At 39.8% G+C, this 26,587-nt stretch overlaps 1 protein-coding gene across 4 annotated transcripts in view; it reads left to right on the top strand.

The window, feature by feature from the left end:
• MCF2L2 (MCF.2 cell line derived transforming sequence-like 2) overlaps positions 1-26,587 on the top strand; it is a 240,006-nt gene that overhangs the window by 67,831 nt on the left and 145,588 nt on the right. For all 4 annotated transcript variants that reach the window (XR_014262970.1, XM_082459952.1, XM_082459954.1 and 1 more), the window contains exons 4-7: positions 4,378-4,468; positions 7,465-7,584; positions 17,504-17,620; positions 19,966-20,115. Coding sequence is in view for 3 of the 4 variants with exons in the window: in XM_082459952.1 (XP_082316078.1) it covers positions 4,378-4,468; positions 7,465-7,584; positions 17,504-17,620; positions 19,966-20,115 (478 nt within the window). In the remaining variant the exon portion in view is untranslated. The remainder of the gene's footprint in view (positions 1-4,377; positions 4,469-7,464; positions 7,585-17,503; positions 17,621-19,965; positions 20,116-26,587) is intronic.

Raw genomic sequence — 26,587 nt, 5'->3', positions numbered from 1 at the left:
GCTATATGTATACCTATATTCCCTCCCTCATGAGCCTCCCTCCCACCCTCCCCATCCCACCCCACTAGGTCATCACATAGCACCGAGCTGATCTCCCTGTGCTATACTGCAGCTTCCCACTAGCTATCTATTGACTCCTTTATTTTTATGAATCATTTATCTCTGCCAATACTCCCTGTCTTTGACCCTACTTTTTCTAATATTAATATAGCCACACTGGCTTTCTTATGATTAGTGACTGCATGGCATATCTTTTACCATCCTCTTTCTTTTAATGTATCTCTGTCTTTACGTTTAAAGTGTAATCACTATCTCTTGTAATCAGTATTTTCACCCTGACACTATTTACCTTCTTAATGGAGTCATATAGACCATTTCCACTTTATGTGATTATTGAGATTGGTTGTGTTTAAATTTACCATCTTGCTATTTGTACCATCTGTGACTTGTTCCTTTACTCCTCCTTTCCTGCCATATTAGTCTGCTCTGGCTGCCGTAACAAAATACCATAGACTGCTGGCTTAACCAACAGAAATTTCTTTTCTTATGGTTCTGGAGGCTAGAAGTCAAAGATCAAGGTTTTAGCTGATTCCGTTTCTGGTAAGGCTCTCTTTCTGACTGCTGACAGCTGTATTCTTACAGTGTTCTCACATGGCAGAGAGAGCTCTGGTGTCTCTTCCTCTTCGTGTAAGGGCACCAGCCCTGTTGAATTAGGATTCCACACTTATGACCTTATTTAACCTTTATCACTTCCTTGCAGGCCCTATCCCCAGTTACAGTCACATTGATAGAGCTTTAACGTATGAATTTGAGGGGGACACAATTCAGTCTATAGCACCTGCCTACCTTTGAATCATTCAGATATTTTCAGTATTCCATTTTAACTCTTCTATTAGAAGAGCAATGGTTTATTTAGTGTTACAGTACATATCATTTTACATATATATTATATTTAATACTTTGTTATTATTTTTGCTTTGAATAGTCAGTAGTCTTTTAGTGAAATAAAAGCATAGTTGATAATATTTATCCACATATTTAATGTATACAGTGCCCTGTATTCCTTCTTGGAGATTGAGGTTACCATGTGGGATTATTTCCTTTTAGGAACATTCATTTGCCTATTACCAGAGTAGGCGACTGCCACTTCTTATGAAAGCTTCCTCCAGTATTTGCTCACTGTAGAAGGTCTTAACTCTTTCTGGAATTTGTTCATTTAAATTTCTTTGTCTTCAAGTTCTCTTATGTTTTTAAGGACAAATATGAGTTTTTAATTTAACCAGGTATTTTTGTTTGTTTGTTTGTTTTTTGGATAGGAATGAAAGACTTCCTAAACCTTCTTTTCAGGCTGTTTCTTTCTTACACCTTCATGCTTCCAACTTCATTCAGCCTGGAGAACATCCTTTAATATTTTTTGAAGTATATGTTTACTGGCAATAAATTCTCTCAGCTCTAGTTGTCTGGAAATGTCCTTATTTCACCTTAATTTTTAAAAATAGATTTTCAGTGGGTATAGAATTCTAAATGAATAGTTTTTTAGGTCAATACTCTGAACAGGGACTTCCCTGGTTGCACAGTGGTTAAGAATCCACCTGCCAATGCAGGGGACACAGGTTCGAGCCCTGGTCCGGGATGATCCCACATGCAGTGGAGCAACTAAGCCCGTGTGCCATGACTACTGAGCCTCTGCTCTAGAGACCGCGAGCCACAACTACTGAGCCTGCGTGCTGCAGCTACTGACGCCCGCATGCCTAGAGCCTATGCTCCACAACAAGAGAAGCCACCACGATGAGAAGCCCGCGCACCGCAGCAAAGAGTAGCCCCTGCTCTCTGCAACTAGAGAAAGTCCGCGTGCAGCAACGAAGACCCAACACAGCCAAAAATAAATAAATAAATAAAAAATACTCTGAACATATATCATTGGATTGTGGCTTCCATAGTTTGAAAATCAGTGATTATTTTTAATGTTACTCTGAAGGTAATGTGTCTTTTTTCACCTGTTGCTTTTAAGAATTTTCTCCTTATCTTTAACTTTCAGCTACTTGGCTCTGATATGTCTAGGTGAGCTTTTCTTTACATTTATCCTGCTTGGTATTGGAAGAGCTGCTTGAATCTGTGAGATGATGTCTTTGATCAGATATGGAAATTTCTTATTTTTTCAAGTATTGTTTCTATAACATACACTCTCCTCTCCTTCTGGGACTTCTGTTCATGTCCCACATCTCCTTTACATTCTTTTCTTTCCATTTTCCCCCTGTGTTTCAGTTTGAATATTTTTAATTGATCTGTCTTGTTTCACTTATCTTGTCTTCTGCTGTGTTCAATCTGCTATTAAGCAAATTGAATGAGTTCTTAATTTCAGACATTGATGTTTTGTAATTCTAGAAGGTTCATTTGATTCTTTATTATGTTGTAGTTCTCTGTTGAAATAATGCATCTTTAAAAAACTTTTAATTGAAGTAGAGTTGACTTACAATGTTGTGTTAGTTTCTGGTGTACAGCAAAGCAATTCGGTTATATGCATATACGCACTGTCAGTTAAAATACTGGTGACTCACCTTGATCTTTTGAGGCCTGGTTTTAGTTTTTCTTTGGGCAAGTTTATTCCTGTTTTGTCCTTACTCCTGGAGTGTAGCCCTAGTCCTGTGGAAACTCCTATGATGTTTCATTTATCCTAGAGTATGGCCTTTATAGAGTTTCACCTGAATGCCCAGGGTGTTCATCAAAGTCTGCCTATTCTGGCTGGGCCCAAATACCAATTGTCTCTCCCCAGAACTATGCAAGCTTCATAATTTCTCATCAGTTCTGACATGTGCAGTTGCTATTCTCTGCCAGACTCCTGGAGTCTCACCTAAAATCATAGGGCCCAGGAGTTGGCTAAGCATTAAAGGGGAATTTCCATGAAAACTTCTGGAGTTTCCTCTCTGAGGCTTCCCCTCTTGACAGCTATGCCCCTCAAATTCCGGCCACAGTTGTATCTTTAATCTCTGATCCCTGCCTCTTCCAACCAGTAGGACCACACTTCCTTGCACTGTGGCCTGGCCTAGAAAATGTTTCTAGTGAGAGAACCTGGGTCAATGTGGAACTGTGATAATGGGTTGGCCCAATAATGCTTACTTCAGATCAGCTATTTATGTTATCTTGCAGAATTTGCTTAGATCTTCTGCCTTATTTGCATACATATACTTTCTAGGGTAAAGCTCACCTTTTACCCAATATTAGAGAGTTACTGAAGGTTTACTATAGGCCAGCTACTTTTTGTGACCTTGATCTCTTTTAATCTTCATGACAAGCACATAAGAAATCATCATAATAGTAGTACTTATACAGTGTTATCAAGTGTCAGGCATTATTCTGAGCATCTTATACATCTGTACGTACTCATTTAATCCTCACATCAACTCTACACTACTCACATCAACTCGCTAGGTACTGTTATTGTTCTTACTTTACAAATGAGGAGTCTAAGAAACTATAGAGGTTAAATAACTTCCCTTCCCCAGAAATACACAATGTATAAGTTCATATTTATATAAAAATTCATGTTTCAAACCTAGGCAGTCTGGCTTCAGAATTAGTGCTCTTAACCACTTCATTATTGGTGGTACTGTTCTCATCTTACAGATTAGGGAACAGCGTTAGAGAGGTTAGGTGATGACCCGAAGTCTCAGTGCAAGTAAGTGGCAGCAGTAGGATATGAACCAGGTTCCAAAGCCCATGCTCTTTCTTCCCATAGTTTCTCCCAAAGAGAGAGAAGAAAAATGTTTTCCCTTTTAGGGCTTTAGTTTTAAAAAAATTTGTGAGAGTTTTGTGGGGACTTCAGAGGGGACCAAACAGCTTTTTTTTTTGGTTTTTAATGAAGTTGATATCTTCTTGTGCCTATGGTTTTCTGGCCATTTGTGACCAGGCACTGGAAGGGAGTTGTTTTCCCCGTTGACATGTGTTATTTCTGAACACCTCTGGGACTGACTCCTAGGGAAAGATGTTGATAGCTCCTTGAATGTCAGTCTTGGGAGTGGAAAGATGGCAGAGCTCAACCTCGAGGTCCTCTGCCTACACTGCGACATGTGGTGCCCGACTGACGTGAGTCCTTGTGCTCGTTGGGCGTTTCATACATTTGCCAGCGAGAAACAGAGCCCTTGAGAGGGTTTGAGACATGAAATATTTCTGTTTTGTGAAGGCTGCCAGGCTCAGATGAGGAGAGGAAGCTGGTTCCTTTGTCAGGGAAGTCAGACCCGGTTATCCCCTCCTGCTGTGCAGGGTGTTTACACAGTGAGACTGGAGTGACGTGGAGACAGTGGAGTTGTTCTGCTGAGAGAGCCCCACAGAACCCATGTGTTCCACTGTGTCTGATACTGACCACACCCTTTTTTGCAGTGTGGAGGCTGCCAGCATCGGATTCGTCATTGTTATCGACAGACGAAGGGACAAGTGGAGCTCCGTAAAAGCATCCTTGACACGAATAGCTGTAAATATTTGTTTTTGTGCTCTTATTATAAAGGTCATTTAAATTGTCTATTCAACTATTTCACATCAAAGTCATGGGGAAGTGGAAGTCATTTTATGCCAAATTTGGGGAAGGTCTTTGTAGCAGAGGCTGTTGTGTCATGTCCATATCCCCTCTGCCACCTGAAGGTCACTTACAGATGATTCCTGAGCATGTCAAAGGCTTCCTGAGTCTCTTTACCTTATTGACCTCTCCGGTCACTGGAGAGGAGCAGGTAGGGAATGCTGGGAAGTTAATGCTCCAGCAGTGACCTGCAACTACTGAGTTACGGGCGTTGGTGGATAAATACCCCAGCTTCTGCACCCCTCAGTGGGACAGTTCTGTGGTACGTTCCGCACAGAATTTTGGAGGGTCCCGGCCCTTTCTGCCCACAGCAGTCCCCCCTCACTGATACACTGGCTCTCTAGCCATCACTGTCTCACCAGCGCCCCCATACTCCCTAACTCTTTTTCCCGGGATCACCTCCTCAGGAAACTCTTTAGACCCACATTCTCACCTTAGGGTTTGCTTTGGGAATCATCTAACTTAAGGCAGTCTTCATTTTAGTTTTCAAATTATTTTTTCACAAATTAGAAAGACACTGGCAAAGCCAAACAAAGTGATACGATAGTTGCTTGCTTTTGGCATTAAATTGCAGAACCTTGGACAGGCTTCCTTTTCCATCTTATCAGTCTGATTTTTACCCCTATTTGTTGCCTTCCAGCAAGTACATGCATCCTTTCTCCGTAGGGACCTCAGACCAGGGAACTCAGCCACATGAGCAGGCAAAGGTACCTCAGGTCCAGTCACACCAACATTTCCACCAAAGCATGCTTCCCTGGGGCAGTTGGGACTGGCTGAAGATGATGGAATATGGTAGGATGGTAATGTAGAGGCTGGGATGGAAGAGGGATGTTTGAAGCCTCAGTTATGCCTACTTACAGAAGCAGTCACACATAGGGACATGGACACATACAGAGTCTCTCTCAGATCACTTTGGAGCTTCATCCAGATACACAAATAGTGTCTCAGCTCATTTGTCCTGTCCAGACATAACAAAATGCAAGGATCTTCTGTTTAGGAACTTGCATTTCAAAGATGAGGGAATGGAAGACTCCCTTCTCTTTGTTCATGGATTGTTTCGTCCCTTTGGTTTAGTTTTTTTTTTTTTTTTAATTTATTTTATTAGTTTATTTGTTTTTGGCTGTGCTGGGTCTTCGTAGCTGCGTGCGGGCTTTCTCTAGTTGCAGTGAGCGGGGGCTACTCTTCATTGTGGTGCGCAGGCTTCTCATTGCGGTGGCTTCTCCTGTTGCAGAGCACAGGCTCTAGGCACATGGGCTTCAGTAGTTGTGGCACACGGGCTCAGTAGTTGTGGTGCATGGGCTTAGTTGCTCTGTGGCATGTGGGATCTTCCTGGAGCAGGGCTCAAACCCATGTCCCCTGCAATGGCAGGCAGATTCTTAACCACTGCGCCACCAGGGAATTCCCTACCGTATTTATTTGAGGGATAACTACAACAATGGTTGATGCCCTGAGGATTTAGACAGTGCCCATGACCATTCCAGAGTTCTGGCCTCCAGAGAGTTCTGGTTTCCTAGGATTCATAGACAATACTTGAATCATCTAATACTTGAGACTAATATGTCCAAGAATTACATTGATCACCTTTATGTGTAAAAGATCCTGTAGTGCAGGGATCTGAAAACCTGACTACCAGTCAGAATCTCTTCAGGTGCTTGTTAAAAATACAGATATCTGGACTCTATCCCAGTCCTAATGAATCAGAATATTTCAGGGTAAAGACCAGATTATTATGATTTTTAAAATAAGTTTATTTCTTTATTTATTTTTGGCTGCATTGGGTCTTTGTTGCTACACGCGGGCTTTTTCTAGTTGTGGCGAGCGGGGGCTACTCTTCGTTGTGGTGTGCGGGCTTCTCATTGCAGTGTCTTCTCTTGTTGCAGAGCATGGGCTCTAGGCGCGCAGGCTTCAGTAGTTGTGGCTCACGGACTCTAGAGCGCAGGCTCAGTAGTTGTGGCTCATGGGCTTAGTTGCTCCGCAGCATGTGAGATCTTCCCAGACCAGGACTCAAACCTGTGTCCCCTGCATTGGCAGGTGGATTCTTAACCACTGTGCCACCAGGGAAGTCCCAAGACCAGATTATTTTTTAACAAGCACTGCAGCAGGTTGTTCTTGAGAACCACTGGAAGAATGGAAAGCCATGAGCGATGGGAGACTTGGATTCCCAATTTTGACACTACGTTGTTACATGAATTTGTTATCTCATTTCTCAGAATCTTACCTCAAGATGAGAACAGTGCTTCCTGAAAGCAATTTAGCAATAAGATGCATTAAGAACCCTTAAAATACTAAATCTTTACCCCAGTAATTTTTCTAGGAAGCTATGCTCTAAAATGTGGATAAAGATTTCATTTTAGTGTTATTTATAATAGTAAAAATATGGAGGAGCCTAAATCACTAGTAATAAGGGATTGGTTAAATAAATTGTACACCCATAAAAATATTTCCAAAGAATTTTTAATAACAGGAATAAAAGCTCATGGTATAATATTAAATTAAAAGGCAGGTTGCCAAATATTTCTACAGGTTGAGTTTAACTACGCTAGATCTTTAAGCAGAGAAAATAGCCTAGAAATAATTAAATTGAAATATTAAGAATGGTTATGAAATCATGGGTGGTTTTCTTATTCTAATGTATACTTTTATTAATTTCTCAACTTTTCTATAAAGAGTATAAATTGTTTTTTTAATCAGAAAATTTTTTTGTTTGGTTTGGTTTTTAAGGAGGGGTTTAGATTATGTGACCAGTAAGAGCTCTTTCAGCTGTGAAATCCTGTGAAATATATTCTAATTCTTGGCATCCATGGTGTCCACTTTAACTTTGTCATCTGTAATCTTGAGCAAGAGGAGACCAATGGATGTGACATTTGCCCTGACACTTTTTATGATCCTTCCAGGTAGCATTTCCAGGAAACTTGCAGCTCATCTTCATTCTTCGTCCATCTTGCTTTATCCAGAGGACATTCACTGACATTGGCATTAAGTACTATCGAGATGAATTTAAAATGAAAGTGCCGGTAAGCATGACCTTTCTTCTTGTCTGCATTTGTTTAGGGCATGCGGAGAAGATGGCATGTGAGCTTGTTTCCAAGGAAGGTAGGATTCCTCAGGCAGAGAGGGAGAGGAGGGCATTCTGGGCAGAGGAAACGGCACGTGTAAGGACATGGAAGCAGGAAGTACACTCTTTATGTGAGGTCCATGGGGAAGCCCAATTCTTGTTGGAAGTACATATAGGATCATCTTTTGGAAGAAAAGGTAAGAAACATGGAATATGTCTTAAGTGTAAGGAAAAAGGCTCTGGATTTAATTCAGTAGGCAATGGGGATCCAGTGAAGGTTTTTGAGTTGGGGAGTGACTTGGGTAAAGGAGTACTGGAATTATATAAATCCAATGGTGTTATATAAAAGGTGATGTCCAAGACTGTAGAAAGAGATTGAAAAAGGAAGAGAAACTGTAATAGTATGAGTAAAGAAAAATCAGGATCTAAAATATGGGGGTGACAAATATAGGCAACTGTGAGTAAAAATTAAAACCAACATTGTGATACATATAAAAGGAAAACAAATTAAAATGACAAGATTGAAAATTTTACCTCTGGAGGAGCTTCAAGATGGCAGAAGAGTAAGATGTGGAGATCACCTTTCTCGCCACAAATACATCAGAAATACATCTACATGTGGAACAACTCCTGCAGAACACCTACTGAATGCTGGCAGAAGACGTCAGACCTCCTAAAAGGCAAGAAACTCCCCACGTACCTGGGTAGGGCAAAAGAGAAAAGAAAAAACAGAGACAAAAGAATAGGGACGGGAGAGGAGGAACCAAGATGGCAGAGTAGAAGGACCCAAGATGGCGGAGTAGAAGGAGGTGTTCTCACTCCCTCTTGCGAGAACACCAGAATCACAACTAGCAGCTGGACAATCATCGACAGGAAGACACTGGAACTCACCAAAAAAGATACCCCACATCCAAAGACAAAGGAGAAACCACAGTGAGGTGGTGGGAGGGGTGCAATCACAGTAAAATCAAATCCCATAACTGGTGGGTGGGTGACTCACAGACTGGCGAACACTTATACCACAGAAGTCCACCCACTGGAGTGAAGGTTCTGAGCCCCACATCAGGCTTCTCAACCTGGGGTTCCGGCAACGGGAGGAGGAATTCCTAGTAGAGAATCAGACTTTGAAGCCTAGTGGGAATTGATTGCAGGACTTCGACAGGACTGGGGGAAACACAGACTCCACTCTTGGAGGGCACACACAAAGTAGTGTGCGCATTGGGACCCAGGGGAAGGAGCAGTGACCCCGGGGGAGACTGAACCAGACCTACCTGCTAGTGTTGGAAGGTCTCCTGCAGAGGCAGGGGGTGGCTCTGTTTCACCGTGGGGACAAGGACACTGGCAGAAGAAGTTCTGGGATGTACTCCTTGGCGTGAGCCCTCCCAGAGTCTGTCATTAGCCCCACCAAAGAGCCCAGTTAGGCTCCAGTGTTGCGTTGCCTCAGGCCAAACAACCAACAGGGAGGGAACCCAGCCCCACCCATCAACAGTCAAGTGGATTAAAGTTTTACTGAGCTCTGACCACCACAGCAACAGTCAACTCTACCCACCACCAGTCCCTCCCATCAAGCCTCTTAGATAGCCTCAACCACCAGAGGGCAGACAGCAGAAGCAAGAAGAACTACAGTCCTGCAGCCTGTGGAACAAAAACCACATTCACAGAACGATAGACAAGATGAAAAGGCAGAGGGCTATATACCAGATGAAGGAACAAGATAAAACCCCGGAAAAACAACTAAATGAAGTGGAGATAGGCAACCTTCCAGAAAAAGAATTCAGAATAATGATAGTGAAGATGATCCAGGACTTCGGAAAAAGAATGGAGGCAAAGATCGAGAAGATGCAAGAAATGTTTAACAAAGACCTAGAAGAATTAAAGAACAAACAAACAGGGCTTCCCTGGTGGCACAGTGGTTGAGAATCTGCCTGCCAATGCAGGGAACACGGGTTTGAGCCCTGGTCTGGGAAGATCCCACATGCCGTGGAGCGGCTGGGCCCGTGAGCCACAATTACCGAGCCTGCACGTCTGGAGCCTGTGCTCCGCAACAAGAGAGGCAGCGATAGTGATAGGCCCGCACACCACGATGAAGAGTGGCCCCCGCTTGCCACAAATAGAGAAAGCCCTCACACAGAAATGAAGACCCAACACAGCCATAAAAATTAATTAATTAATTTAAAGAAAAAGAACAAACAAACAGAGATGAACAATACAATAACTGAAATGAAAACTACACTAGAAGGAATCAATAACAGAATGACTGAGGCAGAAGAACGGATAAGTGACCTGGAAGACAGAATGGTGGAATTCACTGCTGCGGAACAGAATAAAGAAAAAAGAATGAAAAGAAATGAAGACAGCCTAAGAGACCTCTGGGACAACGTTAAACGCAACAACGTTCGCATTATAGGGGTCCCAGAAGGAGAAGAGGGAGAGAAAGGACCAGAGAAAATACTTGAAGAGATTATAGTCAAAAACTTCCATAACATGGGAAAGGAAATAGCCACCCAAGTCCAGGAAGCGCAGCGAGTCCCATACAGGATAAACCCAAGGAGAAACACGCCCAGACACATAGTAATCAAATTGGAAAAATTAAAGACAAAGAAAAATTATAGAAAGCAGCAAGGGAAAAATGACAAATAACATACAAGGGAACTCCCATAAGGTTAACAGCTGATTTCTCAGCAGAAACTCTACAAGCCAGAAGGGAGTGGCATGATATACTTAAAGTGATGAAAGGGAAGAACCTACAACCAAGATTACTCTACCCGGCAAGGATCTCATTTAGATTTGATGGAGAAATCAAAAGCTTTACAGACAAGCAAAAGCTAAGAGAATTCAGCACCACCTAACCAGCTCTGTTACAAATGCTAAAGGAACTTCTCTAAGTGGGAAACACAAGAGAAGAAAAGGACCTACAAAAACAAACCCAAAACAATTAAGAAAATGGTCATAGGAACATACATATCAATAATTACCTTAAATGTAAATGGATTAAATGCTCCAACCAAAAGACATAGACTGGCTGAATGGATACAAAAACAAGACCCGTATATATGCTGTCTACAAGAGACCCACTTCAGACCTAGGGACACATACAGACTGAAAGTGAGGGGATGGAAAAAGATATTCCATGCAAATGGAAAGCAAAAGAAAGCTGGAGTAGCATTTCTCATATCAGACAAAATAGACTTTAAAACAAACACTATTACAAGAGACAAAGAAGGACACTACATAATGATCAAGGGATCAATCCAAGAAGAAAATATAACAATTGTAAATATTTATGCACCCAAGATAGGAGCACCTCAATACCTAAGGCAAATACTAACAGCCATAAAAGGGAAAATCGACAGTAACACAGTCATAGTAGGGGCCTTTAACACCCCACTTTCACCAATGGACAGATCATCCAAAAGGAAACTAAATAAGGAAACACAAGCTTTAAATGCTACATTCAACAAGATGGACTTAATTGATATTTATAGGACATTCCATCCAAAAACAACAGAATACATTTTCTTCTCAAGTGCTCATGGAACATTCTCCAGGATAGATCATATCTTGGGTCACAAATCAAGCCTTGGTAAATTTAAGAAAATTAAAATCATATCAAGTATTTTTTCCAACCACAATGCTATGAGACTAGATATCAATTACAGGAAAAATATCTGTAAAAAATACAAACACATGGAGGCTAAACAATACACTACTTAATAACGAAGAGATCACTGAAGAAATCAAAGAGGAAATCAAAAAATACCTAGAAACAAATGACAATGAAAACACGACGACCGAAAACCTATGGGATGCAGCAAAAGCAGTTCTAAGAGGGAAGTTTATAGCAATACAATCCTACCTTAAGAAACAAGAAACATCTCAAATAAACAACCTAACCTTACACCTAAAGCAATTAGAGAAAGAAGAAGAAAAAAACCCCAAAGTTAGCAGAAGGAAAGAAATCATAAAGATCAGATCAGAAATAAATGAAAAAGAAATGAAGAAATCTATAGCAAAGATAAATAAAACTAAAAGCTGGTTCTTTGAGAAGATAAACAAAATTGATAAACCATTAGCCAGACTCATCAAGAAAAAAAGGGAGAAGACTCAAATCAATAGAATTAGAAATGAAAAACAACTGACACTGCAGAAATACAAAGGATCATGAGAGATTACTACAAGCAACTCTATGCCAATAAAATGGACAACCTGGAAGAAATGGACAAATTCTTAGAAATGCACAACCTGCCGAGACTGAACCAGGAAGAAATAGAATATATGAACAGACCAATCACAAGCACTGATATTGAAACTGTGATTAAAAATCTTCCAACAAACAAAAGCCAAGGACCAGATGGCTTCACAGGCGAATTCTATAAAACATGTAGAGAAGAGCTAACACCTATCCTTCTCAAACTCTTCCAAAATATAGCAGAGGGAGGAACACTCCCAAACTCATTCTACGAGGCCACCATCACCCTGATACCAAAACCAGACAAAGATGTCACAAAGAAAGAAAACTACAGGCCAAAATCACTGATGAACATAGATGCAGAAATCCTTAACAACATACTGGCAAACAGAATCCAACAGCACATTAAAAGGATCATACACCATGATCAAGTGGCGTTTATCCCAGGAGTGCAAGTATTCTTCAATATATGCAAATCAATCAATTTGATACACCATATTAACAAATTGAAGGAGAAAAACCATATGATCATCTCAATAGATGCAGAGAAAGCTTTCGACAAAATTCAACACCCATTTATGATAAAAACCCTTCAGAAACTAGTCCTAGAGGGAACTTACCTCAACATAATAAAGGCCATATGTGACAAACCCACAGCCAACATCATCCTCAATGGTGAAAAACTGAAACCATTTCCACTAAGATCAGGAACAAGACAAGGTTGCCCACTCTCACCACTATTATTCAACATAGTTTTGGAAGTTTTAGCCACAGCAATCAGAGAAGAAAAAGAAATAAAAGGAATCCAAATCGGAAAGGAAGAAGTAAAGCTGTCACTGTTTGCAGATGGCATGATACTATACATAGAGAATCCTAAAAATGCCACCAGAAAACTACTAGAACTAATCAATGAATTTGGTAAAGTAGCCAGATACAGAATTAATACACAGAAATCTCTTGCATTCCTCTACACTAATGATGAAAAATCTGAAAGTGAAATTAAGGAAACACTCCCATTTACCACTGCAACAAAAAGAATAAAATAGGAATAGACCTACCTAAGGAGACAAAAGACCTGTATGCAGAAAATTATAAGACACTGATGAAAGAAATTAAAGATGATACGAATAGATGGAGAGATATACCATGTTCTTGGACTGGAAGAATCAACATTGTGAAAATGACTATACTACCCAAAGCAATCAAAAGATTCAATGCAATCCCTATCAAACTACCACTGGCATTTTTCACAGAACTAGAAGAAAAAAATCTTCCAATTTGTATGGAAACACAAAAAACTCCGAATAGCCAAAGCAATCTTGAGAACGAAAAACGGAGCTTGAGGAATCAGACTCCCTGACTTCAGACTATACTACAAAGCTACAGTAATCAAGACAGTATGGTACTGGCACAAAAACAGAAATATAGATCAATGGAACAGGGTAGTAAGCCCAGAGATATACCCACGCACATATGGTCACCTTATCTTTGATAAAGGAGGCAAGCATATACAGTGGAGAAAAGACAGCCTCTTCAATAAGTGGTGCTGGGAAAACTAGTCAGCTACATGTAATAGAATGAAATTAGAACACTCCCTAACACCATACACAAAAATAAACTCAAAATGCTTTACAGACCTAAATGTACGGCCAGACACTATTAAACTCTTAGAGGAAAACTTAGGCAGAACACTCCATGACATAAATCACAGCAAGATCCTTTTTGACCCACCTCCTAGAGAAATGGCAATAAAAACAAAATAAACAAATGGGACCTAATGAAACTTCAAAGCTTTTGTACAGCAAAGGAAACCATAAACAAGACGAAAAGACAACCCTCAGAATGGGAGAAAATATTTGCAAATGAAGCAACGGACAAAGGATTAATCTCCAAAATTTACAAGCAGCTCATGCAGCTCAATATCAAAAAAACAAGCAACCCAATCCAAAAATGGGCAGAAGACCTAAATAGACATTTCTCCAAAGAAGATATACAGATTGCCAACAAACACATAAAAGAATGCTCAACAGCATTATTCATTAGAGAAATGCAAATCAAAACTACAATGGAAAAAAAAAAAACTACAATGAGATATCATCTCACACTGGTCAGAATGGCCATCATCAAAAAAATCTACAAACAATAAATGCTAGAGAAGGTGTGGAGAAAAGGGAACCCTACTGCACTATTGGTGGGAATGTAAATTGATGCAGCCACTATGGAGAAGAGTATGGAGATTCCTTAAAAAACTAATAATAGAACTACCATACAACCCAGCAATTCCACTCCTGGGCATATACCCTGAGAAAACCATAATTCAAAAGGAGTAATGTACCACAATGTTCATTGCAGCTTTATTTACAATAGCCAGGACATGGAAGCAACCTAAGTGTCCATCAACAGAGGAATGGGTAAAGAAGATGTGGCACATATATACAATGGGATATTACTCAGCCATAAAGAGAAATGAAATTGAGTTATTTGTAGTGAGGTGGATTGACCTAGAGTCTGTTATACAGAGTGAAGTAAGTCAGAAAGAGAAAAACAAATACCGTATGCTAACACATATATATGGAATCTAAAAAAAAAAGGTCATGAAGGACCTAGGGGCAAGATGAGAATAAAGATGCAAACCTACTAGAGAATGGACTTGAGGATATGGGGAGTGGGAAGGGTAAGCTGGGACAAAGTGAGAGAATGGCATGGACATATATACACTACCAAATGTAAAATAGATAGCTAGTGGGAAGCAGCTGCATAGCACAGGGAGATCAGCTCGGTGCTGTGTGACCACATAGAGGGGTGGGATATGGAGGGTGTGGGAGAGGGAGATGCAAGAGGGAAGAGATATGGGGATATATGTATATGTATAACTGATTCACTTTGCTATAAAGCAGAAACTAACACACCATTGTAAAGCAATTATACTTTAATAAAGATGTTAAAAAAAATTTTTTTTTACCTCTAACTTTGGCAGAGATGTGAGGCAAACAGGCATTTGCATACTTTGTTGTTAGGAATGAAGTTGGTAATGACCAATATGAAAGACTAATTGACGGTATTTATCAAAAATTAAAACGTACATACCCTCTGACCTACCTATAAGAGTTATTCTGCAGGTACCTCGCACACATACACAAAGCTGCATATATAATGATATTCATTACCAAATTGTTTGTAATAGTAAATGATTAGGAAAAAAGTAATGCCCAACAAAGGGAGCTGGTTAAATAAATTATGGTCTCCCCAGTCAGTTAAATATTATGCAACCATCAAAAGTGGTAAGGTGTGGTACAACTACGGTGGAAACAGTTGGCAATTTTTTACAAAGTTAAACATATACCTGCCCCATGACCCACCCAAGAGAAATGAAAACACATTTCGAATGACAGATGAATAGATAAAGAAATTGTGGCATATTCGTGTAAAGGAATAATATTAAGCAATAAAGAAGGAGTGAAGTACTGAACATGCAACAACATGGATTTATCTCAAAAATGTTCTCTTGAAAGAAAGAAGCTAGACACTGAAGTGTATATTTTCTGTGATTCTTTTTATATAAAGTTTAATAAGAGGCAAGACTAAGCTATGGTGGTAGACAGTTAAAACAGTGGCTGCTGTTAGGGGTGGAGATAGTGGAGACCAGAAGGAGGCCTAGGAGAACTTTCTGAGGAAATGTTCTATATCTTGGTTAAAAAGTGTTACATGTGTGTATACATTTGTCAAAACGAATTGAACTGTACCCTTAAAATCTGTGCATTTTATTTATGTAAATTATATCTCAATTGAGAAATGAAAAACAAAAAAAAATAAGATAAATCTATAGTGATATAGAAAAGTTTCTAATATATTCTTGGTTTTATTATTCATTGAGTTGGAAATAATTTTCAACTCATAGAAAAATTTCAAGAATAAGAGTAAAGGGACTTTCCTGGTGGTGCAGTTATTAAGAATCTGCCTGCCAGTGCAGGGGATGTGGGTTCAAGCCCTGGTCCGGGAAGATCCCACATGCCGTGGAGCAACTAAGCCCGTGCGCCATAAGTACTGAGCCTGCACTCTAGAGCCCGCGAGCCACAACTATTGAAGCCCGCGTGCCTAGAGCCCGTGCTCTGCAACAAGAGAAGCCACCGCAATGAGAAGCCTGCGCACCACAACGAAGAGTAGCCCCCGCTCACCACTAGAGAAAGCCTGCGTTTAGCAATAAAGACCCAATGCAGCCAAAAATAAAATAAATAAAATACATTTATTAAAAAAATATATATAGGAGGGAAAGACAGATGGATTCAAGTTTGTTTGTTTGTTTTTCCCTTTCTCTTATGTTATAAAAATAATTTTTTAAATTCCCAAACTCCTTTTCATAAGTGAAGGAGAAAGGCATGGAACATGGAGCCTGACAAGGTTAACATAGTGATATGTAGAATCAAATCCCACTAAACTTAAGTTCCTTGAAGGCAGGGCTTTTGGTGCTTACTTTTATCCCTCAGAGCCTGGCAATTATTAGAAGTTCAATACAGATATGTTGAATGAGTCAGTCAGTTTTGTTTTACCTGTAGACTTTGGGGTCTAACTTATATTCTTTTCATCCCAAAGTGGATTTATCACTTGACTAATACTATATAATAATAGAAAAAAAGCCTATATTCTCATGTCCTCTGACCAAGAATCTGTTCTAAGAATGTACATGTTGGATATGACATGGTAAAGTCAGGGCTGCCACAGGAAGAAATGAGGGGGAGGCTTTGAAGGAAGAAGTTTATTATACTCACAGGTCAAAATAATCAATGACTGAAGAAATATAAAGTCATCAGTTAAAGGCTACAAGGGGTGTGTGTTTCAGAGATGAGAGTGAGTAGGGGTATGATATTGTCCCTGCTACAGAGAGCCGGGACTGCTCCCTGGGCAGGACCACTGCAGTGGAGTAGGAAGGGACAGATTGGAGTATGTCATCTTCCTCTAGATGTCTGGGCATTTGTTCATCAGCAGGCTTGTTAATTTATGAAAACCCACTCACAATCACCTCAAAACTTTCTCCACCTGAGATAAGTTGGGGGCATATCACCACCCCTCATAGAAGGGGCATCAGTGTAGTGAATCTTCTCAGTCCATACTCCTCAATGGGTCCTTGTGTTCTAATTTTATTTTGGTATTCACCAGCCCACCCTTCATTGGAATTTTCATTGCAGATTTTTAGGTCTCAGTACAGCGTTTGCTTTTGGTGGCTGAAGGGTATACTTTAGCCTGTGAACTTTTGACAAAAATTTACCTAAAGCAAGACCTGGCTTCTAGGCAGCTTAGAACTGAGCTCACTGATTCAAGTCACTGTTTTGTTGCAGGCTGTTCAGCACTGCTATTCCTCACTCAAAGGGGGAAAATGGAAAGAAACTTTAAAATGTTTCTCTGCTGGTTGAAGTAACCATCTTTGGATATAAATGCCTGATTAGGCAAAGTTGAAGTACTATTTAAACAAAGTAGGGACTTCCGTGGTGGTCCAGTGGTTGAGACTCTTCGCTTCCATGTCCCCTGTCCACGCAGGGGACATGGGTTCGGTCCCTGGGGGAACTAAGATCCTGCATGCTGCATGGTGCAGCCAAAAAATAAAATAAAATAAAAATTTAAATTAAATAACAGTAGAATCTAGATGAGCTACTTAATTATCTGTGAGGAATATATTGGGTTTTTTCTGTTTCAGATTGTTATGTTAAACTCCGTTTCTGACCTTCATAACTACATCGACAAAAGCCAACTGACAGAGGACTTAGGGGGAACTTTGGAATATCGTCACAGTCAGTGGATAAATCATCGAACTGTAAGTACCAATTTATGTGCCCTTTTCAGTGTCCCTCCTGGTTTTCTAGAGACAGGAGACCTAGAGATCAAGTGTTGGGCAGTCATTGCCCATGACTACCTAACATCGGGAAGGTTGGGTTTTCTAAGCAACAGGCAGGGGGAGAGACAAGGTGCAAGGATAAAAGCTAGGGCTTCTCTTGCTGATTACCTTCATCTTGGCTCATTTTCTGGTATGGGGGTTTTGGGGGACTTGATTTAGAGTGCACCTGGGGAGTTTGCAAAATACCCTGCTATACCTCAGATAATTTAATTTACTTGATCTAGGATGGGTCTCAGGCATTAGTGGGTCACAGAACTCCCCAGATGATTCTAGTGTACAGACAGATTGAAACCCACCAAGTCAGAAGAAGCTGCATTTAAATGTTGCCACCATTGCTTCTTATCTGAGCTCAGGGGAGTTACTAAACCTCTCTGAGTTTGTTTTCTCCCCTGCAACTAACACAGTGGTTCTCAGCTAGGGGCAATTTTTCCCCCAGAGGACATTTGTCGATGTCTTTAGATAGATGTTTTTTATACTCATAACTTGGGGAGAGGAGTGTTACTGGCATATCCTGGGTAGGAGCCAAGGATGCTGCTAAACATCTTATAATGCACTAGACAGCCCCCCACAATAAAGAATTATCTGGACCAACATATCAATAGTGCCAATGGTAGGAAACCTTGGACTAACAAAAGCTACCTGAAGGTTTGATATGCAGAATAAGTGATATGTCTATGAAAGCATCTGAAATATAGTATTTTACTTTTTCCTGCTTACTCATAGTGATGGTTATTATGCTAAAATAGAAGGGTTAGGAGTATTAAGGAAAAAGTGAGATTGAAACTCAGCAAATAATGTTTGTCTATATAAAGTTGTCATTCCCCTTTCCCTGCTCTCTTAGCCCCATACCCTTGAGAAGATTAGGTTTTCTATGCAAAATCAGAAGCTGCTTTCACCATCCTGAAAACACCTTGCAGTGTCAGCACACCTCTCTATCTACTCACTTTGGAAACATGTTGTTCAACATTTACTTATGAGGACTTCCCTGGTGCCACAGTGGTTAAGAATCCGCCTGCCAACGCAGGGGACACGGGTTCGAGCCCTGGTCCAGGAAGATCCCACATGCTGTCGAGCAGCTAAGCCCGTGTGCCACAACTACTGAGCCTGTGCTCTAGAACCTGTGAGCCACAACTACTGAGCCTGCACTCCAGAGCCCACAAGCCACAACTACTGAAGCCCACATGCCTAGAGCCTGTGCTCCGCAATAAGAGAAGCCACCGCAATGAGAAGCCCACACACCGCAACGAAGAGTAGCCCCCGCTTGCTGCAACTAGAGAAAACCTGCACACAACAGTGAAGACCCAACGCAGCCATAAATAAATAAATAAATAAATAAATTTATTTAAAAAAAACTTACTGTTGAAGAAACACCTCAACTACATTTGATTAAGTAGGAGAATTCACCCTATTTTAGAGTATAATGTGTTTTTTTTGGTTTTGTTTATAAATTTATTTATTTAATTTATTTATTATTTTTGGCTGCATTGGGTCCTTGTTGCTGTGCATGGGCAGAGATAGTTGCAGCGAACTGGGGCTATTCTTTGTGGTGAGTGGGCTTCTCTTGTTGTAGAGCACGGGCTCTAGGCGTGCGGGCTTCAGTAGTTGTGGTTCGCGGGCTTTACAGAGTAAAGAGGTGATTTATCTAAGGTCATATGGTCAAGTAGTGGCAGAGCCAAGACTAAGGCCAAGCTTTTTTGAATCACTCTATTAGGGGCAGGTCCTCTGTACCATTTCCAATTAGTGATTACTAATAATCACCAATTACTAATAATCACTAATCAGTCACATGGAATCAAGTTATTTTGTTAATTGGACTCACCACAGGAAACCTTTGGCTTTCCCCTATTTCTAGGATGATATTTCCAGGCTTTACACCTGATTCTCTTAGTTCTTACTGTTACATTTGTAAGGTACTCATCTGTGCCCAAGATCCTTTCAAATTTGCCATTCCTTTTGATCCTCAGAAAACTCCTAAAAAAATAGAACAACCACTGGTTGAATCCTGCCTTCTTTCCTTCCTTACTGTCCTAGTAATATGATCTTGGCCAATTTACTTGACCTGCTAGAGCTTCAGTTCCCTCTTCTATAAAATGGAGATAAAATGCCTTCCACTCTAGATTATTGAGATGATAGACAAATGTATAGCACAAAGTACAATGCATGGCCTATTTTGTATACTCAGGAAATAGTTCCCCTGTCCTATTGAGAGAGCATATTGGTGAGTGTTAATCCCTCTACACTGTTATGATTGTCTGAACTTCCAGGCCATTGAAAACTTTGCTCTGGCATTGAAGAGCACTGCTCAGATGCTCCAGACTTTTGGGGCCTGCCTAGCCACAACAGAACTGCCCAGAAGCATGCCATCCTCTGAAGACCTTCTCATGTCCCACACAAGGCAGCAGGGCAAGTTGCAGGTGAGTGGTCAGTAACCTCTCAGACGCCAGCCTATGTGCTGGCAGATGGTCAGCTTCCTGGAGAGTGCTGGGAGCAGAATTAAAAGTTAAGCCCTCTTCTTCCCACTTCTCCAGCAACTTGGCAGCCACTAATCATCTTTAATTTTCTAGATAGGCAGTGTGTAAAGAGGAAAATCTCTTAATGACTGGGTAGTACATGTGAAATGATTGCAGGTTGTGAGAAGCAGCCCCTTAAAAGGGAACTCATTCCAGCTTTGTGCTGGTGAGACAAGGTGTGTGAACATCCCTTCAAGGTCCACACTCCTATGATCTTCTCAGGACAGAACAAGATATAATGGGCTGAAATTGCAGGGAAGAAGGGAGGGAGGGGTGGGAGTTGGCTTTTGAAGCATAAGCTTTCCTGAGGCTGTTGTGAAGTTTTGGGGCAGACTAGTAAGCTGATTTATTGCTTCACTCTCTCAGGGATGTGTCTTTTTATTTGGGGACCAATATGAGAAAGAGAACTATGAAAGGTGCTCTGAACTGGGTTTAAGGAGAGACACCTACTAAAGGATTCATAAAAACATGTCAGAACCTGCTGAGAAGGCAGCTTGGCAGATTCTTTTAGGCCATGCAGTAAAGGGAAGTCTTCTCAGGGCTTACTGGCTGGGTGTCAGCCACTTTCTGTCTCCAGAAACAGACCAAGTCTATTATTTCACAGGAGACCAGAACTCAACAGGGCAGCAAATCAAGGATTGGAAGGTTGATACATCGTAGCATTGCATGTATACTTGCTGTGTTGAGCTTAAGAAGAGCTGAACTCTCTTTTATCTGTGACCCAAAATTTGCAAAAACTTTGCTTTGCTAGGTGATTGATTTTTTATTTATTCAGCATGTATTGATGACCCACCACCACATGCCAAGAAAACAAACAAACAAAATGCAAACTCAAAGAACTCATAGTTTATTTAGGGGAGTCAGAGTCTAGTAGTTGTGGCAAATTAATTCTTCCATGTGTCAGGGAGCACTGTTTAATTCTATCTTTAAGGGTCTTGGTTACCAAAAAGAGTTCAAAATGTATTCTCAGAATTACTCTGAGTAATCAAAAGATCTGGTTTGAAACTGTAGAAACCTGAAAGCATCCTGGAATTTTCCCTGGAAATGCCTCTGAGAAGCTTGACCATTTTCTTTGCCAAACATATTGGCCAAGTTCACCTCCCATGTTTCTTGGAAGAGACAGCATGGGGTGTGGAAGGCTGGGTCGAGGGTGCCTCTGTGAAGACTGCTAGAAAAGGGTTGGTGATCCACGCCCACAGGTCACAGACTACAGGAGCCTACAGAGCAGTCAGTTAGTATATAGGTGTGATGTTGAGCATCAGAGCTCCAGCCTGGGCTCATGAGCAAGTGTGTTCTGTGCCTCATTCCAAGAAGGGTTGGGAGAGGTTGCAGAGCAGAATCATCAAGATGATAATGTGGCCAATCAGGGAGGCCTCTGGGGAAAAGGTGAAAACAAATTGGATTTTAGATGAAGACACATATCTGAGGGGTGAAACCAGCCAGTCAGGTCCTGCTGTATGTGCAGTGAGGGTTCCCAGGGAAGGCAGATGAGTGGGTGTTCTGTCATCTCTACACTGGCCAAGAGTTCCACAAAGGGAAAGGGAAGGAAAGAACCAGTCTCCAAGATGGAGTAAGGTCATTTTCTGGTTCATGGTGGCCAGCTGTTCTTGGAATTAAAACACTATGTGTATAAGTCAGATTTGACTTCTTTGTTTCATATCTTATAAATTAGAAGCAAAAATTCCAAAATCATTAAACTAGGTTTAGATTTTTCCTTTTTCCCATCCAAAAAAGCTTTAGAGAGAGAAAGAGTTTATATTACAAAAAAGGAATACTATTTAAACTTTTATGAATAACGTAGTAGTTTTTGTGATTATTTTACATAATTTTATTTTTATTTTTACTTGAGTATTTTCCTATTTTTTAAAACCAAAGTTTCTATAACTAGTTGAATAATTTTTTTTTCATTTGGAAAGCATCTTTTCCAAGTGAAAAAATAGTGTAAGATTCATCCTCAGAACAGTGAACTTTTAAATCTATTTAAATATCTATACAAGTTACAGTGTATGATTTAAGGCTTCCTCCCAGCCCAGAGAGTTTTTGTCTGAACAGCACAACATTAAGAGATTTGGTTTGATTTCTTGACTTCCTTTCTCTAGGGGATCTTTGAGAGCCCTTATTTTAGGTTCACATAAGCACATAGTTGCCTTTTCAATCAACCAGTCCCATACAGGATAAACCCTAGGAGAAACACACCAAGACATATTAATCAAGCTAAGAAAAATTAAATTCAAAGAAAAAATATTAAAAGTAGCAAGGGAAAAGCAAAAAATAACATACAAAGGAATCCCCATAAGGTTATCAGCTGATTTTTCAGCAGAAACTCTGCAGGCCAGAAGGGAGTGGCAGGCCATACTTAAAATGATGAAATAGAAAAACCCACAACCAAGATTACTCTACCCAGCAAGGATCCCATTCAGATTTGACGGAGAAATCAAAAGCTTTACAGACAAGCAAAAGCTAAGAGAATTCAGCACCACCAAACGAACTTCACAACAAAAGCTAAAGGAACTTCTCTAGGCAGGAAACACAAGAAAAGAAAACAGACCCACAAAAGCAAACCCAAAACAATTAAGAAAATGGTCATAGGAACATACATATCAATAATAACCTTGAATGTAAATGGATTAAATGCTCCAACCAAAAGACACACTGGCTGAATGGATACAGAAGCAAGACTCATATATATGCTGTCTCTTGTAGAGACCCACTTCAGACCAAGGGACACATACAGACTGAAAGTGAAGGGATGGAAAAAGATACTCCATGCAAATGGAAATCAAAAGAAAGCTGGAGTAGCAATACTCGTATCAGATAAAATAGACTTTAAAAAAAAGACTGTTACAAGAGATAAGGAAGGACATGACATAATGATCAAGGGATCAATCCAAGAAGAAGATATACAATTATAAATATTTATGCACCCAACATAAGAGCACCTCAATACATAAGGCAAATGTTTACCATCATAAAAGGGGAAATTGACAGTAACACAATAATAGTAGGGGACTTTAACACCCCACTTACACCAATGGACAGATCATCCAAACAGAAAATAAATAAGGAAACACAAGCTTTAAATGACACAATAGATCAGATAGACTTAATTGATATTTATAGGACATTCCACCCAAAAGTGGCAGAACACACTTTCTTCTCAAGTGCACATGGAACATTCTCCAGGATAGATCACATCTTGGGTCACAAATCAAGCCTCGGAAAACTTAAGAAAATTGAAATCGTATCAAGCATCTTTTCTGACCACAACACTATGAGATTAGAAATCAATTACAGGAAAAAAACTGTAAAAAACATAAATACATGGAGGCAAAACAGTGCACTACTGAATAACCAACAGATCACTGAAGAAATCAGAGGAAATAAAAAAATACATAGAAACAAATGACAACGAAAACACGATGACCCAAAACCTATGGGACTCAGCAAAAGCAGTTCTAAGAGGGGAGTTTACAGCAATACAATCTCACCTCAAGAAACAAGAAAAATCTCAAAAAACAACCTAATCCTACACTTAAAACAACTAGAGAAAGAAGAGCAAAGAAAACCCAAAGTCAGTAGAAGGAAAGAAATCATAAAAATCAGAGTAGAAATAAATGAAATAGAAATGAAGAAAACAATAGCAAAGATCAATAAAACTAAAAGTTGGTTCTTTGAGAAGATAAACGAAATTGATAAACCTTTAGCCAGACTCATCGAGAAAAAAAAGGAGAGGACACAAATCAATAAAATTAGAAATGAAAAAGGAGAAATCACAACTGACAAAACAGGAATACAAAGGATTATAAAAGACTACTACAAACAACTATATGCCAATAAAATGGACAACCTTGAAGAAATGGACAAATTCTTGGAAAGGTACAATTTACCAACACTGAACCAGGAAGAATTAGAAAATATAAACAAACCCATTACAAGTAATGAAATTGAAACTGTAATTAAAGATCTTCCAACAAACAAAAGTCCAGGACCAGATGGCTTCACAGGTGAATTCTATCAAACATTCAGAGAAGAGCTAACACCTATCCTTTTCAAACTCTTGCAAAAAATTGCAGAGGGAGGAACACTCCCAAATCTGTTCTACGAGGCCACCATCACCCTGATACCAAAACCAGACAAAGATATCACAAAAAAAGAAAATCACAGACCAATATCACTGATGAACATAGATGCAAAAACCCTCAATAAAATACTAGCAAACAGAATCCAACAGCACATTAAAAGGATCATACACCATGATCAAGTGGGATTTATTCCAGGAATGCAAGGATTCTTCAGTATATGCAAATCAATCAATGTGATACACCATATTAACAAATTAAGGAATAAAAACCATATGATCATCTCAATAGATGCAGAAAAAGCTTCTGACAAAATTCAACACCCATTTATGATAAAAACTCTCCAGAAAATGGGCATAGAGGGAACCTACCTCAACATAATAAAGGCCATATATGACAAACCCACAGCAAACATCATTCTCAACAGTGAAAAACTGAAAGCATTTCCTCTAAGATCAGGAACAAAACAAGGATGTCCACTTTCGCCACTCTTATTCAACATAGTTTTGGAAGTACTAGCCACGGCAATCAGAAGAAAAAGAAATAAAAGGAATACAAGTTGGAAAAAAGTAAAACTGTCACCGTTTGCAGGTGACATGATACTATACATAGAAAATCCTAAAGATGTCACCAGAAAACTACTAGAACTAATCAGTAAATTTGGTAAGGTTGCAGGATACAAAATTAATGCACAGAAATCTCTTGCATTCCTACGTAGTAATAATGAAAAATCTGAAAGAGAAATTAAGGAAACACTCCCATTTACCACTGCAACAAAAAGAATAAAATACCTAGGAATATACCTACCTAAGGAGGCAAAAGACTTGTACTCAGAAAACTATAAAACACTGATGAAAGAAATTAAACATGACATAAACAGATGGAGAAATATACCATGTTCTTGGATTGGAAGAGTCAAAGTTGTGAAAATGACTATACTACCCAAAGCAATCTACAGATTCATTGTAATCCCTATCAGATTACCAATGGCATTCTTCAGAGTTAGAACAAAAAAGTTTACAATTTGTATGGAAACACAAAAGACTCTGAATAGCCAAAGCAATCTTGCGAAAGAGAAACGGAGCTGGAGGAATGAGGCTCCCTGACTTCAGACTATACTACAAAGCTACGGTAATCAAGACAGTATGGTACTGGCACAAAAACAGAAATATAGGTCAATGGTACAGGATAGAATGCCCAGAAATAAACCCACGCACGTATGGTCACCTTATCTTTGACAAAGGAGGCAAGAATATACAATGGAGAAAAGACAGCCTCTTCAGTAAGTGGTGCTGGGAAAACTGGACAGCTACATGTAAAAGAATGAAATTAGAACATTTCCTAAAGTAACCATACACAAAAATAAACTCAAAATGGATTAAAGACCTAAATATAAGGCCAGACACTATAAAACTCTTAGAGGAAAACATAGGCAGAACACTCTATGACATAAATCACAGCAAGATCCTTTTTGACCCACCTCCTAGAGAAATGGAAATAAAAACAAAAATAAACAAATGGGACCTAATTAAACTCAAAAGGTTTTGCACAGCAAAGGAAGCCTTAAACAAGATGAAAAGACAACCCTGAGAATGGGAGAAAATATTTGCAAACAAAGCAACCGACAAAGGATTAATCTCCAAAATATACAAGCAGCTCATAGAGCTCAATATCAAAAAAACAAACAACCCAATCCAAAAATGAGCAGAAGACCTAAATGAACATTTCTCCAAAGAAGACATACAGATGGCCAACAAACACATGAAAAGATGCTCAACATCACTAATCATTAGAGAAATGCAAATCAAAACCACAATGAGGTATCACCTCACACCGGTTAGAATTGCCATCATCAAAAAATCTAGAAACAATAAATGCTGGAGAGGGTGTGGAGAAAAGGGAACCCTTTTGCACTGTTGGTGGGAATGTAAATTGATACAGCCACTATGGAAAACAGTATAGAAGTTCCTTAGAAAACTAAAAATAGAACTACCATATGACCCAGCAATACCAGTACTGGGCGTATAACCTGAGAAAACCATAATTCAAAAGGACACATGTACTTCAATGTTCATTGCAGCACTATTTACAATAGCCAGGATATGCAAACAACCTAAAAGTCCAACAACAGTTGAATGGATAAAGAAGACGTGGTACAGGTCATTGGGAGGAACCAAGATGGCGGAGTAGAAGGACGTGCTCTCACTCCCTCTTGCAAGAACACCAGAATCACAACTAGCTGCTGGACAATCATTGACAGGAAGACACTGGAACTCACCAAAAAAGATACCCCACAT

The sequence above is a fragment of the Balaenoptera physalus genome (genome assembly GCF_965194825.1).
Source record: "Balaenoptera physalus genome assembly, chromosome: 4".
NCBI classification, from domain to species: Eukaryota; Metazoa; Chordata; class Mammalia; order Artiodactyla; family Balaenopteridae; genus Balaenoptera; species Balaenoptera physalus.
This window is presented reverse-complemented; position numbering and strand designations above follow the sequence as displayed.